The following is a 20,860-nucleotide window of genomic DNA, read 5'->3' on the forward strand; positions in this document are numbered from 1 at the left end:
TAGTTGTGTTTTAACCTGCTGTTCCACAGAGTGTGTGTGTGTGTGTGTGTGTGTGTTCCTTGTTGGATCACACGTTGTATAAAACGGTAGATTCCGTGTGCACGCCGACTTGTTCATTAACAGAGCACTTAATTTAAGCCCTGCCTAAGGTAAACCTGCCTGCTTGGTATTTTTATTTATTTTTTTCTCAAACTTCCCCCCACCCCCACCCCCCTTCCTCTCCTGCTGGGCTCACATTCCTAGGCCTTTGTCTCCGCCTGGTATTTTAGAAATTTTGGGAGAGGAAGGCAGTGGGTGGGGCGTTCTGGAAGCTGGGGGCAGGGAAGAGGGTGGTCACTTGCAGGGTCAGAGGTCAGGCCTGCTCCATTCAGCTGGGGCAGCCAGATTGTCGCCATGTGGGGGGGAGGGGGCGTGTCCGAGCATCTGCCCGGGAAGCCCCGAAGGGGCAGCTCAGGCCCTGGAATTCCTGCCGCCAGAGGCCTGCTCCCTCCCTCCTCCCCCAGCCACAGTTCATGGCCTCTGCCACATTTCTTTCTGCCTGTGGCCCCTCTGAACAGCCTCCAGTTTATTCTTTCAAAATAACCTTAAATAAGCTGGTTCAGAGAGAGTTGCACCCATGCACACCCACGTGCACCCCGCCTGTTCACCGAGTCTCACAGGGTCCAAAATTGTTGGGTTTTGACCTTAGAACCTGTTAGGCGAGTGAAGTGTGGAGCTTCCGAATGGAGTGACATCCCTCCAAAGTTTTACTCTACTAGAAAGTTTACAGTATGTGATCATCATATTTTTTGGTTTTAGATAGTGTGTTCTTAAAAAAAAATCAATAGTTGGCTGCGGCTCTGTGACAACCTAGAGGAGTGGGATGGGGTGGGAGGTGGGAGGGAGGTTCAAGAAGGAGGGGGGGACGTATGTATACCTATAGCAGACTCATGTTGATGTATGGCAGAAACCAGCACAATATTGTAAAGCAGTTATCTTTCAACTAACAAGTTAAAAAGTCAACAGTTGAATAAAAGCATTGCTGGGGCTTTGCTTTTACCTTCCTTTTTTTAAAAAAAAAAAATTTCTTTTTCCATGCCACACAGCATATGGGACCCTAGTTCCCTCTCCAGGTATCAAACCCACGACACCCCACCCCCGCCTGCATCCCTGCTTTGGAAGCAGGAGTCTTAGCCACTGGACCACCAGGAAGTCCTGCCCATTGTTAATGTCACCCACAGCCAACCTGGAAATGCAGAAGCACTGGCACTTAGAAAGTGTAGCATGTTAACTAGTGTAGCATGTTAACTAGTGTAGTATGTTAGCGCTGCACTGATCGCATGTGAAACACTGTCAGATGGGGTCACGCCCCAGGACCCCCACCTGCCCATTGTGCTTCCCGCCTCCTGCTTTGGACCTCCCATCTCTGCTAGGATCTCTTTTCTGGCCTCATCACTTGTAGATCCTGTTTATCTGTTTATTTCTGCCTGCACTTTGTAGCACATGGGCTCTTAGTTCCCCAACCAGGGATTGAACTCAAGCCCAGAGTCTTAACCACGAGACCACCAGAGAAGTCCCTGCAAGATCCTTTGAACCCCACCATTTGTGGGATCTCTTCCCCGGGACAATATCATTCCTGTATACTCTAGAGTTTGCAAACTTAAAAGCCCAGAAAAATCAGCTTAATACCTTGTGGTTGAACAACTGCACTTGGAGGCTGCCTTCCAGCTCAGCCCAGAATTCTCTGGTTTGTGGCATTGAGTCCCCAGAGATAGGGTTCCTGGGAGTTCTGGAGTGGAAGCGGTTTCCTGAGGTCCCTGGTCAGACACCACGTGCTCCATACAAGGAACTGAAGCCGAGACAGGTGACTGGATAGCAGGTCTCCTGGCGGGCGGGTGGTAGCGCCAGGCTCAGGCTGACAGCCTGAAGTTCTTCCCCGCTTGGCGGGAGCCCACAGATCTAAGAAAACAGGCAGACACCAGTCAGCTCCTGTGGCCATCCATGCTCTTCCCCCCCTGCAAAGAAAGAGGGTAGATCCTGAGCAGAGGTAAGGGAAGATTGCTTAGCTGTTGGGTAAGAGGAGGGAGCCTTCTGCTGGGAGGTTTTCACACTTCACATTAGCAGGAGTGATCCCTTTATTCCCGTGACAAATGGAAGGAGCAGAGGGGAGCAGGCCAGAGAATCTCTTTAGCAGAACTTCGTAAAAACAGAGAGTCCAGGGAATTTCCCTGCATTTATTTATTTAGCGTTTTTTGGTTCAGATCTCAGGCTGACTTGAGAATTTTAGGTTTATCGAATGAGAAAGATTACATCTGTAAATGGCAGGCCTATTTCAGAAAGCAGTTGGCCTTCACGGCGGCAAGTGCCTGGTGGTTTCAACTTCTGGAGAAGTACCGCGTTCCGACAAGTTACAAACCCGATCACGTTTCCTGCCTGAGAAAAGGGGGTCTAGAAAACTTGCTGGATCACAGCCATTTCTTTCAAGCAGGAATTTGATCTCCTAAGTCGTCTTTCCTTTTTCCAGTTCTTGGATCCCAGAGAAGAAGCACCCTAACCTCTACTGGGTCGTGCTCCTCTGAGTGGAGAGGCATGTTTGCCTGACAGCCGCCTGGGGGCATCATTTCCTAATGGACATGCTCCACCCACAATAAATAATGCGAGCTGACCCGGGCCCTTGCAGTGTGGGACGTGCAGTGTAATTGGAACTTTTTCCATCGCACGACACTCTGCTTCCAGAATCTCCCCATCTTGAGTCTTACCCCCCTGGGGACACCTTGGCAGGTGGTTTGTGCCCTGGATAGGGTAGCCAGACCCCTGTTTGGCCTCTTTTCACCTGGGCATTGAGTGCTGCAGATGTGAAAGCACCCCCCCCCCCCCCCCCCAACACACAAACTGCTTCCCTGCCTGTTGGCTGGCTTGCCTTCACCCCCTGGTGTAACAGAGGCAAACTGAAGCCCTGCTCTTGTAAGCAAGCCAGCAAACATTTACAGAGAGTGGTGCTGAGGGCCAGCTCTGGGGAGGGATGCGATGGGACTGGCCCCGTGCCAAGGAGCTTTTGCTGTTGCGTTTATCAACAGGTGGAGGTGATGCCAAGCCTTCTGCCCCTCCCAGCACTGGGGGGCCCCAGGGCAGCACAGAGCATTGCATAAAAGCAGCTCTGTCAAGCACCGGCTGCCTCCCAGGGTCAGCTCCTGGGAACAATTTGGCAGGAAAGAGAAAGACAAGAAGCCGGCTGACTGTCCCATGAGCCTCTGGCCTTCGTTCCAGAAACGGAAGCGCTCACCTTTGCTTAAGTGCTTCTCGATGGAGAAGGTGGCAGCGGGGCTGTAGTGGGTGGGTGTTTGATCCTGGCCCCCCGCCTGGCTTCCCAGCCCAGAGCCTGGGATGGCAAGAGAAACTTGGTGTATTCGTTCATCTCAGACCACAGAGACATGCTCTTGGAACTTCCTCTGGTTAGATTAGGATTAGGGAAGTCTCTGGCAGGAGGATCATTTTGTTTCTTTGTTTCTTGGCCTTCCAAGCGACTGTGAATGAAACTGGAGTAGCAGGGGGGAGCTGGTTGGTTTTCCTCTGTGTCGGGGGTGGAGGGGAGCGGGTTGTCCTCAGGGGGGTCTGCGCAGCAGAGCATTGCGCCCGCCGTTAACCTGCGCCTCTCTGGTCCCCAGGTGCTGCACCTATACTGTGACACGTGCTCCGTGCCCATCTGCCGCGAGTGCACCGTGGGCCGGCACGGCGGCCACAGTTTCGTCTACCTCCAGGAGGCGCTGCAGGACTCGCGGGCCCTCACCATCCAGCTGCTGGCCGACGCCCAGCAAGGCCGCCAAGCCATCCAGGTTAGTCCCTCACCCCCCTTCACCCGTCTCCCCGGTTCTTGTGGGCACAGAAAACCTTTCCCGCCCCCCTGTCGGCTGTGTGCAGATGTTCGGGCCATGGGACAGTGGCCCAGATGCGCCCACGTGGCAGGCAGCGGCAGGTCACATGCGGGCAGAGGGGCAGGGCATGGAGACCCCACAGTCTCGTGAAGATGACAGTAATGTGACTTGAGTTACTAGCTGCCTGGGACAAGTTTCCCATCCAAGTTCCTCTCTCCTGCCTTTCCCCCACTCCCCGCCCCAATCCAACGGACATCAGCCTGCTTCCATCAGAACTGTAGGAAGATTGTGTCCTCATCTTGCTACCCAGATTGATTTATCGGTGAGAAATCAGTGAGCATGGGAAATTTTATATAAGGTTCAGAGTCTCAGACTTCCCTGGGAGCTAAATAAGGTCATGTAGGAGGGGATACATGTAACTTGGGGACACAGGGAAGTTCGCTTACATCGGTAATAATAGTGTCGCCTGAGCCAGCTTGACAGGGTTTTAGGAAAATAAAAAAATTGGGTTGTTTTCCTTGTCTGGTAGGATAAGCTTGAAAGTCAGACATTGCTAATCCTCAAGCAGAAATTGAATAGGAAACTGTTTAGAATGTGAATTATTTTTTAAAATAAGATTTTTGAGGGGAGATGGTAAAGAATCGATCATGCTCTAGGGAAGGATGGTTTAGGATTTTAGTAAGTTTCTCAGCAACTGTCACATTCCTATGCCTGACACTGAAGTACTCTTCCTGATGAGTCAGGTAATCTGATATCCAAGGCACTTTGACTCATGAAAGTACAACATGCTGGGAAAGATTGAGGGCAGGAGGAGAGGGGAACGACAGAGGGTGAGATGGTTGGATGGCCTCACCCACTTGATGGACATGAGTTTGAGCACACTCCCGGGAGATGGTGAAGGACAGGGAAGCCTGGCAGGCTGCAGGCCGTGGGGTTGCAAAGAGTCGGACACAACTTAGCAACTGAACAACAACAGATGTAATGTGAGACTTTCATAAAGGTTTTCCCTGGGGCCACCCATAGTTTGGATCAGGAATATAGTTGAAGCCCACTGACAACATTAAGATGAATCATAGTTTCAAAGATACTCAATGTGATAAAGATAACAGCAGTAATTCTCATATATGCTGTGGTGGGCTTTGAGTTTATCGGTGACACTTGCTTCTCTCTTATCTTCTGACTATCAGGCCACTTTAGATACCTGTCACCACTGTTCTCTGTGCAGACATCACTAATCGCTTTTGGCACTCTTCTCAGCGAAACCCAGATTTGGCCTCAGACTCTCCTCGGTACTAAGTGGCCGCCACTCAACAGTCAGCTGGCATCACTGACTTCCCTGCCCAGATTGAGATCCTCCACTTCAAGTGTTTGATTGAATCTGTTAACATTTGAAGACAACCTTTTTTTTCCTCAAGTGCCATGCCTGTTCGGTGATCTTCCTTCTTTCCTCCCTCCCCCGCCCCCCTTTTCTTTCCTGCCTTCTTATTTATTTATTTTTTAGATATTTATTTTTGGTTGTGCCGGGTCTTAGTTGCAGCACATGGGATCTTTAGTTTTGGCGTGTGGAATCTAGTTCCCCGACCAGGGGTCGAACCAGGCCCCCTGCATCAGGAGCACAAAGTCCCAGCTTTTGGACCACCAGGGAAGTCCCTCTTCTTTTTTTAAAAAATTAATTAAATTATTTTAGCTGGAGGATGACTTTACAATATTGTGGTTTTTGTTATACATCGACATGAATCAGCCATGGTGCACACTTCTTTTTTTTATATCAAGTGTGTGTTTCTGTTTTCCAAGCTTCCCCAACCCTTTAATTCATCCACTGCCATTTCCCCCAACCCATCTGCCTCTTGCACCCTTCAAGTGCTCCGCATAGATAACGGGAACTGGTTAAGCAGGTCCCGGTCTGCACACCGTGGAGTGCAATGCTTGCCTGCGAGTTGTGTAGGATTTGGAGAAGAAAGATCCATTTGGTCTCTTCACGCCGAGCTTTTATGACTTTGGGGATGGGGACGACTCAAATTACAACCAGAGCTTTGCTCCCCTTCTACCTGTTCCGGGCTTCCCTGGTGGCTCAGCTGGTGAAGAATCCACCTGCATTACGGGAGACCTAGGTTCAATCCCTGGGTTGGAAGGATCCCCTGGCAAAGGGAAAGGCTACCCACTCCAGTATTCTGGCCCGGAGAATTCCGTGGACTGTATAGTTGCAAAGAGTCGGACACAACTGAGCAACTTTCACTTCAATTTTACCTGTTTGGAAAATGGAAGAAATAGTTCCTATCATCCGGTGGGAGGGCCAAACCCAGGGGGAGAAGACGCTGAGAGCAGCCTGGCTAGGGGACAGGGTAGGGTGGAGCGTTGAACAGACCCTCACTGGCCGTGTTGCCCATTGCAAGGGGTGGATGGTGGTCACTGCCCTCCGGCCAGGCCAGTTCTTGCCCTGTAGGAATGTGCGCCTGTTATTTCCATTTCTTCTGATTTTAATGGAAAATCAGTTTGGTGAATAACATGACGTTACTATAAACCTAAGGCAGTTTGATGCCTTTACTTACCATCGGGGAGGCATTTTAAGAAGTTCCAGACATAGGCATGGTTGGCTCAGTCATATAGACGAGGACATCAGCTCTGTGCTGGTTAATACCCAGAGCCTCTGGAAACAGGGCATACCATTACTGATGTGCCAGCCCGCCCTTTCATGGTCTGAGGCAGGGGCTGCAGTGCTTCAGATGCATGTCTAGAAGTGGGGGAAAGGACCTCGTCTCTTCCTTTTGACTTCCTGTTTTCAGCAGCAGCTCTTTTCCCCTTCTGGTAGCAGAAGTTGGTTCCAGTTCCCAGCTGCTGCCACTCCCGAGTGAGCTGGGCCCTGGGGTGTCCCTCCCCACACTTCTGGGTCCCGGGAACCCCCACTTGCTTTGTTCTCAGACCCCAAGGGTGGTAGCTGCTGACCAAAGGGACTCTCTGGATCCTCAGGGCGCCCTTTGCCCTAGCAGGTCTCCACTTCCTGTACAGCCAAATTCCCTGCATTAAATCGTCTCTGTTTAAATGTCTAGTGAGGTTTCTCTTTTTCTGAATCAGTCCTGACTGACAAACCTGAGATATTTTGAAAGCTACTGACTCTGTTATATCTCTGCTCATGTACACACTTACTTGATTGATCAGTCTTAACTTTTTCTCTCTGGGGTAGTTTGGATACATCCACCTATTTCAACTTGTCGGCTACTGTATTAGTTTCCTGGGGCTGCTATGAACTGGGTGACTTACAGCAATCGGTTCTGGAGGCTATAAGTCAGAAACCAAGGTATCGCTAAGGCTGTGCTCCTTGTGAAGACTAGGGAAAAACCTTGTCTTGCTTCTTCCTGCCTTGACTTGTACCTGCATCACTTTGGGTTTCTGCCTCTGTCTGCCCATGGCCCTCTGGGCCTCCATGGTGGCTCAGACAGTAAAGAATCTGCCCGCAGTGGTGGAGACCCAAGTTTGATCCCTGGGTTGGAAAGATTCCCTGGAGAAGGCAATGGCGCAACCCACTCGAGTATTCTTGCCTGGAGCATTCCATTGACGGGAGCCTGGCGGGCTACAGTCTGTGGGGTTACAAAGAGTCGGGCACGACTGAGCAACTGACTCTGACTTTTCACTTTCCCCCAGCCCTGTGTGGTACAAGTCATTGGATTTAGGACTCACGCTAGTCCTCTGTGACCTCATCTTAAACAGTGACATTTGCAAAGACCTTATTTTCAAGTTAAGTCACTTCCTGCAGTTTCAGGCACATCTGAATTTTGGCAGGACAGTGTTTAACCCACTGCAGTCATGGGTGGGTGTTCTTTACTTCCAATTTTAGTGAAGGATGTGACATCTGAGCTGAGTTTGGGAATCTTGGGGTGACTTTGGAGGTGAGAGCTATCCCAGACCATGGATAGCCTGTGAGGTGTCCAGATCAGCCAGGTACCAGCTCTGATCCACTCAGTGGGTCCTTAGGCCTCCTGGGGATGTCCACTGTGTCTGGTTTGGGGGCAGCTGCTTGGGGTTCCCTAGCCATTAATGTGTCTTCCAACTGAGAGCATCAAACGTGGTCAGTTAGGGGTCCTAGTTATAAGTGACTGAATGAATTGTAGCTGGCTGTTGTTGTTTGGTCTCAAGTTGTTGTCTGATTGTTTTTCGACCCCATGGACTGTACTCCACTAGGGAATTCCCTGGCAAGAATACTGGAGTGGGTTTCCATCCCCTTCTTCCGGGGATCTTCTTGACCCAGGGGTTGAGCCCACATCCCCTGCAGATTCTTTACTGCTAAGCCACTAGGGAAGCCCTTGTCACAACTGCTTAGCTGAGAGCATGGTCCTGAAAATAAGGTTGGTCATGTATTGTTTGATTCCATTTGTGAGAAATATCCAGAAGGAACAGATCTATAGAGACGGTAGGTGTTGGATGCCATGAGGGAGAGGGAGGGGAGATGGCAAACGACTGCTTCATGGGCATGGATGCTTCCTTTTGGGTGAAGATGGTGTTCTGGAGCCAGAGAGTGGTGGTGACCACACCACATTCCATGCGCTGAGGGTCGCTTGTGGGATCACATCTCAAGGGAGGAGGTATGGGTAGGCCTACTTACTTGTATGATGTGGCTAAGTGGGGTGAAGGGAAAGGATGGTTGTGCCTTTGTCTCAGGGGTTATCAGCTAGGCGCTGTTACTAATAGCCGTATTTTACTCCAGGCCAGGTTCTGGACCCAGCTTTTCCCCTGTATTGTTCTGCATTTTTCTTACGTTCGCCCCAAAGTTGGAGAAGGCCAGGAACACGTCTGAGACCTTAGAAACTAGTAGGAGGTGGAGTTGGGATCTGAATGAACCTGGGTTTCTGAGCCCCAGGCTGGCCATCCAGCCTGGCTTACCCAGGACGGGCGCCAGCCATGGATGCATTCCACGTCCCAGAAAGCCTCTTGTGCCAGGCACACGGTTGATGGCTCATTTGCAGCTGATCACTGAGCCCAGGCAGGATCCAGACCCTTGAGGCCTCCCTGGGTTCTTCCTGATCTGGGCCACCTGCTCTAAAGCCAGTTGGAGTATCAGAGTTGGTTTGGAATCCCTGATTTAATACCTCAGTATCTCCAATCCTTGTGGCTTCTCAAGACACATCATGTAATATTCATGAAGACACCAGGCCTTCTGTCTGCATTAATTTTTTATGAGCAATACTACGTCTGATTAAACGGGCTGATTTACTGGGGGCTGGTGGTACAGTGTAGGGGCGTGGCAGGGGCAGGGATGGGCTCTGGCAAGCTGTGTCTGGCCACAGGTGTGGCTTCTCAGGTGGGTGCGACACGGTTCCCAGTTTGCACTCAGCGTGGCTTCTGAGCTGGGCTGCAGCCCGTGGCACGTCTCCCTCCAGGGATGTGCTTGGCCTTCGGGGCTTCCCCCAGGTAGGGACCTGGGCGGGAAAGCCTGTGGGAAGTTGTCCACGTGTCCGGAGTCGTGTATTTCACATCTGACCAGTTTTGGGCTGGGTCCCAGCTTCAGTGGTTTCACTGTGCCGGAGTATCTCTCTAACAATCCTGACATTCACTGTGGAAGTGCCATTTCTCATACAAAGAAACCCAGCCCTTGCCCAGCAGCTCCTCCAGTTACCCGTCAGACAGAATCCCTTCTTTCTCCCAACGCCCACTCTTCTTTCCCAGGACGGGGACCACGCGGCCTGGGTGGGGGCCCGCAGCATTCATTTTTCGGGGCTGAAGAAAAGCAGCCTTACATGTTGCGTGTGGGGAGTGAAGGTCTTTCTCTGCTCTGAGATTGCTTTTGGTTTTGCAGCTGAGCATCGAGCAGGCCCAGACGGTGGCAGAGCAGGTGGAGATGAAGGCAAAAGTGGTGCAGTCGGAGGTCAAAGCTGTGACCGCGAGACACAAGAAGGCCCTGGAGGAGCGGGAGTGTGAGCTGCTCTGGAAGGTAACGGGGGCCTCCCCACCCCTCCCTGGGCCGGCTCGGCGGCCGCGTGACCTCTGTGAGCCTCAGCAGGACAGCGGGTGTTCTGACATCGTCCCCTGGACCCTGGCTCCAAGTGTCGAATAGTCTGCAGAAAGATGCTGCTGCTGCTGCTAAGTTGCTTCAGTCATGTCCGACTCTGTGCGACCCCATAGGTGGCCGCCCACCAGACTCCTCTGTCCCTGGGATCCTCCAGGCAAGAACACTGGAGTGGGTTGCCATTTCCTTCTCGCAGAAAGATGCAGGCATATCTAGACATTGCAGGTGCCCTCCAAGCAGAGGGACTCCTTTCAGAAGTAGTCAGGTCCCTGAGACTGGATGGTGTCTTGGGTTTTCTTGACTTTTTTTTTTTTTTTTTTTTGCATGTGGGCTCTTAATTCCCCAGCCAGGGTTGGAACCCGCGGCCCTACAGGGGTAGCCCTGGGAGCGCGAGACCTAACCACTGGACCACCAGGGGAGTCCCAGGAGGCTTGGGTTTTCTATTGCAGACAGGACAGAAAATTCTAGGCAGAAAGAAGGGAGTACAGTGGAGGCTGCCATCAGGAAAGCAGGCTGCTAGGACGCATCCTTAGTTTTGGTGCTCCGGCTGGTGGGACTTCCTGACCCCTTGTGAAAGCCAGTTTTCCCTTGTGGGGGCAGTGAACGCCTGTGCCCTTTCTTCCTGTTGGAGCAGGAAAGAGTCCGCTGGTGTGCTGTTTAGATAACATCAGCTGGAGAGATGACTCGCCCCGCCCACGTCCCCAGCAGCATTTTCTTGTCAGATCTTCCACCCTTGCCCAGGAAGAAAAGGGCAACAGGCCTGAGAGGGTCCAGTGCCTCTCGCCAGTTCCCAAGAGGAATCAGTCCACCTTCTCAGAACACACGACGACACCTATGCAGGGACTTCGCTGGTGGTCCACTGGTTAAGACTATACTTCCAGTGCACGGGGCGCAGGTCCCATTCTTGATTGGGGAACTAAGATCCCACGTGTCATTTGGCACGGCCAGAAAATAATTGAAAAAGAAGATGCCAGCAAAGACTGTACAGAGCTTATGTAAGTGGGTGTATTTGGGTGTGTGGTGCTTGTTTGACTCGTTGCATCTTGATTTCTTTCTTTTTAAAATTATTTGTTTTTGGTTGTACTTGATCTTCGTTGCTGCTCAGGGGCTTCCTCTAGTTGTGCAGATGGGGGGTGCGCTACTCTTCTGCGGTTTGGGGGTTTCTCTTGTTATGGAGCACAGTCTCTAGGCGCACGGGCTGAATTCAGTAGTTGCAGCTCGTGGGCTCTAGACCCGGGCTTAGTTGCCCCAAGGCATGTGAGATCGTCCTGGATCAGGGATTGAACCCGTGTCCCCTGCATTGGCAGGCAGATGCCTATCCGCTTGGCCACTAGGGCAGTCTGAAGGCATCTTGATTTCTAAAAATGATCCTCGTCAATTTCCTCTGCCCTAAAACAGTGAATTGTGCCGGCCTTTTGGAAGGCTGCGTTGGCTTCTGCATTGCCCCTTCCTGTCTGCTTTCTGCCTTCTCTGGCCTCTCAAGGAATATGGCTTCGCTCCCTTTTGGCAGGAGAGTCCTCGGGTAGAAACAGTCCAAGAGCTCATTCACATGGTTTATTCGGGCACCTCCGTGGGCCTGCCACAGTTTTCAGACACTCTGATGTCCCCCCAGTCTGCCGGTCCCATGCCACCCACGAATGTTAATTATAACTGAGAGGGGCCCCCTTCTTGCAACCTGAGAGCTCTGTGGTGAACTCTGCCACAAACTTGCTCTTCTGGATTTGTGGATGAAAAGGCCTTTGTGTGCGGGGGTTTCTGCAGACCTCACCTTAGTTCCCCTCCCTCTGGTGGGCCTGACTCGCATCCTCCTTCCTCGCAGGGCAGTGCTCGTTTAGGGAGGACTAGAGAGCCTGCGCTTTACTGGAGGAGAAGCAGATGGGGAAGCAGAGGCTGTCTCTTCTTCATGTAAGCAGGTTCTTGTTCACTTGCCTAAAAACTCACTTTTGGATGACCCCAAATCAGCTTGCTCATGCTGGACACACAGCAGTCCCGTTCATCTCTGCTTTCTGCTGGAGTACCTTGCCCCAGATTCTGGGGGAGTCTGCCTTCTCCACTGATTACTAACTTTTCTGCTCCCTCCTGCCTGTCCCCGCCTGGGCACCTTTGTGTATAACATTCTGCTTTTGTGCATCTTGGTTATTGAAAACACTTGAGTGCTGGGTGACCCAGTTTCACGCGTCTGGATGCACCTCCTCTTTCTTGTGACTTACACGTTTCCAAACACACAGTTGAGGATGAGAACCGAGACCCAGAGATACGGTCCAGAGCAACAACAAGGGGATATGGCTTCTTTTTGGTCCGCACCCGGGCCTCTCTGCATGCATGTCCTTCCAGAGTGGACAGATGAATGTGCAGGAATCGGGTTCAGAATCATGTTATCCACCCCGCAAAGGGAAATCGGATTAAATCCAGCCCTTCTACCAGTGAACCCTTCTTCTAAAATAGACACTCCGTGGCTTTCAGATCAGTTAGGCACTCAGAAGTCACGGTCCTCTCTGCAGAACAATGCAGACTGGTCGGGCGGCTGGTTTCTTCTCTTCACGGAGCAAAACACTTAAATTTAGAGGAATCTCAGGTTATTTCATGCGAAAGAGTGGAGAAATGGCTGTTTCGTCAGTCAAACAAAAACCCCACGTTCCCTAATAGTGTGGTTTGGAACCCTCGGAAACAGGACAGAAGCCGTGTTTTTACATACTACAGCATTTTAGGTTTAGAGGCCCCTTTGGAAATAATCCAGGCCAGCGGTTGCCAGAAAAGATGGTGTCTCCAGATCTGGGGTGTGGGGCCTCTTAGGCTCCCTGTTGAAAATCTCTAAAACCTGTGAACAGAGAAAACAGTGAAGATGGGGGACAGAGGGGGGATTAGTTTGTAATCTGGAATTAGATGCTCACCAAATCCTCCTTTTACTCCCTCCACACACAAGTGTTCTCCCTCTGATTGTGTGTGTGTGTGTGTGTTTATGTTGAGAAAGAGACAGAGAAATAACCTTCAAGAGACTTCAGGCCCTTGTGTAGAAGATTCAGTTCGTTGGGATTCAGCTTTGCGCTCCAGTCCGTTGGGCAGTCCTGCCTCTGGTCCCGTGTCTGCCACTTTACTCTCCACCTTTCAGGCTAGGGTCCCTGGAAACCCTCTGTCTGAGTCAGACCCCCCTCGTGAGTCTCCATCACACTCTGTCTATCCTCTAACCCCTAGCACTCTCTGAATTTGTCTTACTGTCTTTCATTGCTTGCTTAGTATCTGTCTTTTGAAATTATAAGCTCAGTGGGCTGAGGCAGGTGTTTTCTGTTGGCCACGTGTATCTCTAGCCCCTGGTGCAGAGGAGGTGCTCAGGAAATGTCTACATCTGTCACATGGCTGTTTTTCACTTTTATTTAATTTTTAAAAGGCTTCCCTGATAGCTCGGTTGGTAAAGAATCTGCCTGCAGTGCGAGAGACCTGGCTTCGATCCCTGGGTTGGGAAGATCCCCTGGAGAAAGGAAAGGCTACCCACTCCAGTATTCTGGCCTGGAGAATTCCATGGACTGTGTATAGTCCACAGGGTTGCAAAGAGTCAGACACGACTGAGCAACTTGCACTTCAAATTTTTAAAAAATATTTTATTCAGCTGCACTGGTCTTCATTGGAGCACATGGGATCCTGAGCTGTGGCACGTGAACTCTTGCATGCAGCATGTGTAATCCAGTTCCCTGACTAGGAACCTGGGCCTCCTGCATTGGGAGCATGGAGTCTTAGCTGCTGGACCACCAGCGGGAAGTCCCTAATTTCTAGCTTAGAGAAAAGTCGCAGGGATAATAAAAGAACTCCCATGTATCCTTGATCCATATTCACCAGTTATTTACATCATGTTCCATTTTCATCAATGTGTGTGTGTGTGTGTGTGTGTGTGCGCGCACGCATGAGCCGCACGCACATGCATGCAGTTTGAGAGTAAGTTGGAATGTTGGCAACTCAGCACCTTTACAACTAAATGTTCATTTCCTCTGATCAAGGACATTCTCTTAATCAAAACCAGGAAGCTGAGGCTTGATACGACACTACTTTCTAATCTTGAGTCTAGTCCATAGTCACATTTCACCAATAGTATTTTTTTTTGGTTACTGGTTTTTTTTGGCCATGCCACTAGGCATGTGAGGTCTTAGTTCCCTGACCAGGGATGGAGCTTGCACTCTCTGCAGTGGAAGCGCAGAGTCAAAACCACTGGACCACCAGGGAACGTCCCACCTGTAATGGGTTCAAGAGCAGCATTTCCTCAGTCCAGGGTTAGTCATTGCATTTAGCCATCAGGTCTCTGTAGTCATCACCTTTGACCAGGGAAAGTTTCCCCACCTTCCTCTGTCTTTGCATTTTGCTACGCTGGGGGCGTGGAGACCAGTCATTTCTGCAGCCCCTCAGTCTGAGGTTTCCCTCAGTGTGTGAGTCTGTCAGCCAATGCATTGCTTTCTGTCTGTCTTCTAAGCCTCCGTGCCCTCTCTTCTGGCTCTCACCTTTCTCTCCAGGTAGAGAAGATCCGCCAGGTGAAGGCCAAGTCACTGTACCTGCAGGTGGAGAAGCTGCGGCAGAACCTGAACAAGCTGGAGAGCACCATCAGCGCCGTCCAGCAGGTCCTGGAGGAGGGCCGGGCGCTGGACATCCTGCTGGCCCGGGACCGCATGCTGGCCCAGGTGCAGGAGCTCAAGACCGTGCGTAGTCTCCTGCAGCCCCAGGAGGACGACCGGGTCATGTTCACGCCCCCCGACCAGGCCCTGTATCTCGCCATCAAGTCCTTCGGCTTCGTCAGCAGCGGGGCCTTCGCACCGCTCACCAAGGCTACGGGCGACGGCCTCAAGCGGGCCCTGCAGGGGAAGGTGGCCTCCTTCACCGTCATCGGCTACGACCACGACGGGGAGCCCCGGCTGTCAGGGGGTGACCTCATGTCGGCCGTGGTCCTGGGCCCCGACGGCAACCTGTTCGGCGCGGAGGTGAGCGACCAGCAGAACGGGACATACGTGGTGAGCTACCGGCCACAGCTGGAGGGGGAGCACTTGGTATCGGTCACGCTGTGCAACCAGCACATCGAGAACAGCCCCTTCAAGGTGGTGGTCAAGTCCGGCCGCAGCTACGTGGGCATCGGGCTCCCCGGCCTGAGCTTCGGCAGCGAGGGCGACAGTGACGGCAAGCTCTGCCGCCCGTGGGGCGTGAGTGTGGACAAAGAGGGCTACATCGTGGTGGCCGACCGCAGCAACAACCGCATCCAGGTGTTCAAGCCGTGCGGCGCCTTCCACCACAAGTTCGGCACGCTGGGCTCCCGGCCGGGGCAGTTCGACCGGCCTGCCGGGGTGGCCTGCGATGCCTCCCGCAGGATCGTGGTGGCCGACAAGGACAATCATCGCATCCAGGTCTTCACCTTCGAGGGCCAGTTCCTCCTCAAGTTCGGGGAGAAGGGCACCAAAAACGGGCAGTTCAACTACCCCTGGGATGTGGCGGTGAATTCCGAGGGCAAGATCTTGGTCTCAGACACGCGGAACCACCGCATCCAGCTGTTCGGGCCCGACGGGGTCTTCCTGAATAAGTACGGCTTCGAGGGGGCTCTCTGGAAGCACTTTGACTCCCCGCGGGGCGTGGCTTTCAACCACGAGGGCCACTTGGTGGTCACCGACTTCAACAACCACCGGCTCCTGGTCATCCACCCCGACTGCCAGTCGGCCCGCTTCCTGGGCTCCGAGGGCACGGGCAACGGGCAGTTCCTGCGGCCGCAGGGCGTGGCCGTGGACCAGGAGGGGCGCATCATCGTGGCCGACTCCAGGAACCACCGGGTGCAGATGTTTGAGTCCAACGGCAGCTTCCTGTGCAAGTTCGGCGCCCAGGGCAGCGGCTTCGGGCAGATGGACCGGCCCTCCGGCATCGCGGTCACGCCGGACGGGATGATCGTCGTGGTGGACTTCGGCAACAATCGAATCCTTATCTTCTAATCACGTTTCCTGGGCTTCCGTGTTTGGGGTGCGCGTGTATCCATCTCTTCTCTCCTGTCTCTTCTCCCCCCTTTTGAATTTCAAAGAGGAAACTGTCTCAGGGAAAAAAATTTTTTTTTGTTTTTTGCTTTTGTTTGAAAGACAACAAGAAAAGTACAACATTGCTTACGTCCTACCTCATCTTTATTTTTTTACAGATGAATGTACTTATCTTTTCTGCAGGGATTGAGCCTGTGAAGTGATATCTCTATCTACCTCAGAACCCTTTTACATTTCCTTCTCCGACAGGCCCTCTGCCTCCTCCCACCCTCGCTCAGTGGGGGCTTCCCTCCCCCTCCGTGGGGTGTGACACGCACAAGCCTAGCATCTCTGTGGCTGGGGGGGCGGGCACTGGATGTGTGCGGTGGGTTGCATTCTGTAGATTGAGCCAAGGAAACATGAGAAAACTACTAAGTAAAAAGAAAAAAGAAAAAAAAAACTATAAAACATGGAAAAATAGGATTTAAGATGCTTAATTGTAGAGTATTTGTGTTCTTAAGAATACTGTGTTCATGGGGTTAGGTTGTGTTGTGTGATCTTGATCTTTTTGGGAAAAAATCTTTTTTCTTCTTTATTTTTTCTTTATTTTTTTTTTTTTTTAATGCTGCAACAGAGAACTTTCCTGTGTTCTCCTTTTATACCTCAGTGTGTTTCTCATCCTGTTCAACATCAGTATCTTTTCTTACTCCTAGAAGATGTGGCTGTGGCTTGCTAGCCGAGAAAAGCAGACCATTCCTATTTTAGGGTATGCAATCTTTATTTCTTCTGAGGGAGGGGGGTGTGTATATGTGTGTGTGTGAGAGAGAGAGTGAAACCACCTTACACCAATATAGCAAAATTGAAAATGCTATGCCACCTCCCAAAGAACTTTTTTCTCACACTTTGATTTCTGATAAATAGATGTAGTTCCAGGCTTTTTGATTAAAAGTATTCTCAGAAGTTAAGTGATTTTTAGTTTGCTGTTGGTTATAAAGAACTCGTTAGAAGGAAGAAGAAAAGTCACCTCCTACTCAGAGTGAGGGTTTTCAGGCGTGGACTGGAGTGTGGATGTGAATGGGTGGGCGTGCATGTGGTGAGTCAGGAGAGAGCATGAGACCCAGGCAAGGGACCCCCAGACTGTGGTTGATTGTGGTTCTCTTAACACTAGGCGTTCTCCTAAGACGAGTAGGCAAAGGAATGAACTTTTGTTTTAAAAGCACAATTTTTTCCTGCTTTGGAAGTTCAGGGAGATGGAATGATTGCGAGTCAAGTAGGAACAGCCCACTCCCATACCCTCTCCTCAGCTCACCTTCACAGAGCAGTCTGCTCCTGAGCCATGGAGCGTGGTTTGTTTTCCCCGCAAAGGCCTTTGAATGTAAAGGGTTTGTAAGCCAAAATCGCCCCAACCTGAAAATCGTATAGGACAGAATACCTCTTGTTCAACCAAAGAATGAAGATGTATGAAGCCGGTCTCCCCAGCTGCGGAACCATGAGATGGCATCTGTCACTTTACAGGGTGGGTTTGTCAGAAGCTGGACTTGGGTGTGCATAGCCTTGTGCTTCTGAGTCTTGGCCGTCTTGGAAATACTGAAATGAGAACCAAATTCCAGAGGGGCACCAGAAAGAGGTGCGCCTGGACGGCAGTGCCGTCTAGAATCTGTCCCCTAACAGATCAGTGTCTGGCCCTGTATTGAAAAGAAATTCCTCTTGCAGTATGGCTAGTGTTTTTAACGAACAGAATAAACTAACAGAATAAACTAACAAACGGAACAACTCTTGTTGTTCCCAAAGAAAAGGAGATGATGGGAAATAGTGTAGCCAGCCAATCAAATTGCTTTTCCCATCCAGCTTTTTGGGACATTGACCATGTTGTGGTCCCCCGTCTCTTCCCATTGCTTTAGTTCTGAGGTTTCTAAGTGACCAAAATGGGGGAATCCTCGTTCCCTAAAGGAGAACCACATGCAATAAAAGATCCCCTAACTGGAAAGTAGCTTCAAACTGCTGGCACCCAGATGCAGTGTGGCTGGGTAGGGAGGTGTCAGGAGACTTTGTTCGGTAAAAGCGCCTCTTCTTTTATTGAAGAATTTAATAGTGATTCCCTAATAGTGAATTCTCCTCTAATTCCTATTCAGTTGTCTTATATGTTGTCCCTAACTTCTCAGTTCTTTGGTAAAGAGCACATGTAATTAAGCATTTTTATTGTGTTTTTTTTTGTTTTGGAATAACTTGGTGCTGATCCTCCTCCTCTCAGTCCTCCTGCTCCCCCAAATAATCACCAAAGACAACTGATTTTAAATGCTTAAATTTTTTTTTTTCGTTATGGGGGGGAGTGGATCTTGAAAATTCTTTCAAATGTTCTCTGAAACTCAGGTCGTGATTATGGTTAGGCTGAGCTGTTTGAGGTAGTGACTACCTTTGGTTAGTCTATCTTTGGTTTCATCATCTTCACTGACACCTTTCCTTCCCAGTTTCCCCATTCGTGGGGAAATACTGGGACCTGAGTGAGAAATGTACTTGGTGAGTGGCAGTAACTCACGCTGCTTCTCTAAAGTTTGTCTGTGGATCTGGTTGTGAATCCAGGGTTTCCACACGTGGCTGAAATGACCAGGGCTTCATTAATAGACTGTCCAGTGTGCGGGCTTAAAGCAAACAGGCCCCCTCCCCGAAGCGAGCATGGAGCGGGGGTGACCCAGCCTCTTCACTCTTTGTAAAAGATACATCCCCTTACCTTGTCTGCGCCTAGGATTGTGCATGATCGCCATTCAAGAAACATGTCTCACTTGGGGAGCTTTTGTTTGTGAAACACTGCCGTCTGTGGCTGCTCCCGGTTGACTCCTGACCCACAAGGGATTGGTGCAAAGCACTCGGAGTGTGCTTCTCCTACAGTGTGGAATGCTCCGGATCAAAGAGTCATGAGAAAGGCTAGCCTTGGGACCTCCCTAGAATGAGTGAGGCCGTTCACAATAAGCATTTACCAGTGCAGGTCTCCTGCCCCTTAGGAGGTGATGCTAGGGTAGCAGGAATTGGGTCCAAGCAGGAGTCCTTAACGTGGTGTAAAGATAGGGTTCCTGGGTGCTGTGAGGGGGAAGGATAAAATGTTTCTGTTGAGGAATATGATGCTGAGACAGTAATCCCCGTGTGTGTCTGATCTGGTCAGGGGATGGGGTGGGGTGTAATGTCAGTACATGGTTTGAGATGCCAACTGGATTTAGATGTACAGGTTTAAATATTGCAGTGGCTAAAGGAAATCTAAACAACCCACAGAGGCAAACCACTTTTGGTTGACACCGACTTGACATTTCAGAAGCATTACTGGTGTTTGGGTTTGTTTTGTGGGTTTTTGTTTTTGTTTTTGTTTTTTGAATACTGGGTTGGCCAAAAAGTTTGCTGGGGTTTTTCCATAAGGTGTGATGGAAAAACCCAAACGAACTTATTGGCCAACCCAGTGATTCTTGTGTGAATTTGGTCACAAGAAGCAGTACTATCTCAGCCTGTGCTGTGTGGTGGCTGGCAGTTGGCTGGAGCCTATTGACCCAGACAGGACCCCAAGTCCACTGACTCTTTGACTGACAGAACCCTTTTAAGTCTAACTTATTTGGGGAATTACAAGACTAGGGTACCATAAACAGAATCTAAATTACACGCTGGGCCAAAAACAAGTTGCCAGAATTGAAGGCACTTTGAAATGCGGTTGTAAGAGAAGACCGTGAGATTGGCTCCATCTGCTTTATTCTAGTTAAGCCAAAGCTTAATGATTAGAGGAGGGAAGTCTTACTGTCTTCTGTGTGTTGTCTTCCTCTCTGAAGATCTTAAGACTGCTGTGTCCTGGTAGATAGCGAAAGATATGCCAAAGTTATAGGCTGGTTTTGTTTTGTTTTGTTTCTGTTAAAAAAAAAAAAAATCAGATGGTGCCAAAAAGTATTTATTTAAGACATCACTCTTACTGAGTTTCCAACAGTCTGGGGCTGTATAAAAAGTCTTAATACTTGCGTGTGGTGGAATCGCAGAACCTGGCCCTCCCCATCTTCTCTGGCTGTTTGCAGGCCGGGGCATAAAACACAGACAGACACAAAAACACACACACCCACCCACTCCACTCCACACCGTCTGCTTTTGTGTTGTTTCTACCTCACTTCTGGCAAAAAGTCATCTACCTCACACTAGCATCTGCCGGGGTCTCTGGAGAGTATTAATCCACCGGGAGTGGGTGGGAGCAGGGAGCTACCTCGAGAAGAAAATGTTTTCATAATTCCAGAACTAACTTCTCCCAGGAGAAACATTGGACCGACCTTGAAAAAGAAACCCGGAAACCAAATCTTCCTATACTCATTCAGAACAGAGTCCTTCAACCCAAATATTTCTTACCAATCTGGCTTTTTTCCCCCACCAGGAGTTAACGCACACTGTTACCACGTTGTTCAGTGTTCTGAAACCATGGGTACATCTGACCTGTTTGAGGACTTAACTGCAAATGAAGACCTTTAGGTCTTTCTCTCTCTCTCTTTTTTTTTCTCTCTCTTCAAGAGAAAAAATATTTTATCTGTATTTTGAATGTCTACAAATACAGCCTTTTAGGAGCAATTCTAAGGGTCTGGTTGTTCAGAACATTACCTATTGGAAGGGAATGAGCATCCTTTAGACCTTGTGATTGTATTTATACCCTTTCTGGACCCAGCATGCCTCACCATGACATTGCAACAATCACTGTCTGTCTGAGCAGTGATGGTGAAGGGTATGTCACTCTTTTGTTCTGTGTTGTTTTTTTTTTTTTTCCCCCCTACCAAAGGTAACACATTCTTTGATGGGTTGTTCTTTTCCTTTGCTTGTTGATTAAATACTTGATAAAATTGAGAAGCACATTACCATGAGAATACTGTATTGCCTCTCCACCACTCTTCCTCCCCTCGCTTAAATTTTTGTTACAGTTTGGAAGAGAGTGTCCTGAAGACCACTGTCATTATCATGCATTTGGTTTAAAGATGTCATGGTGAAGAAATACCTCAATGATGCCTATTTTAAAAACTGATCTTACGGGTTAACAAGCC

The 20,860-nt window shown here is 50.1% G+C and overlaps 1 protein-coding gene across 1 annotated transcript in view; it reads left to right on the top strand.

Moving 5' to 3' along the window:
* TRIM71 (tripartite motif containing 71) overlaps positions 1 to 16,306 on the top strand; it is a 62,287-nt gene extending 45,981 nt beyond the window's left edge. The window contains exons 2-4 of the mRNA XM_043886230.1: positions 3,645 to 3,812; positions 9,640 to 9,774; positions 14,346 to 16,306. Of these exons, the coding sequence (XP_043742165.1) occupies positions 3,645 to 3,812; positions 9,640 to 9,774; positions 14,346 to 15,797 (1,755 nt within the window). The 3' untranslated portion in view covers positions 15,798 to 16,306. The remainder of the gene's footprint in view (positions 1 to 3,644; positions 3,813 to 9,639; positions 9,775 to 14,345) is intronic.
* The last annotated feature ends 4,554 nt before the right edge of the window (positions 16,307 to 20,860 follow it).

This window comes from Cervus elaphus, chromosome 24 (assembly GCF_910594005.1).
Source record: "Cervus elaphus chromosome 24, mCerEla1.1, whole genome shotgun sequence".
Taxonomy (NCBI): Eukaryota; Metazoa; Chordata; class Mammalia; order Artiodactyla; family Cervidae; genus Cervus; species Cervus elaphus.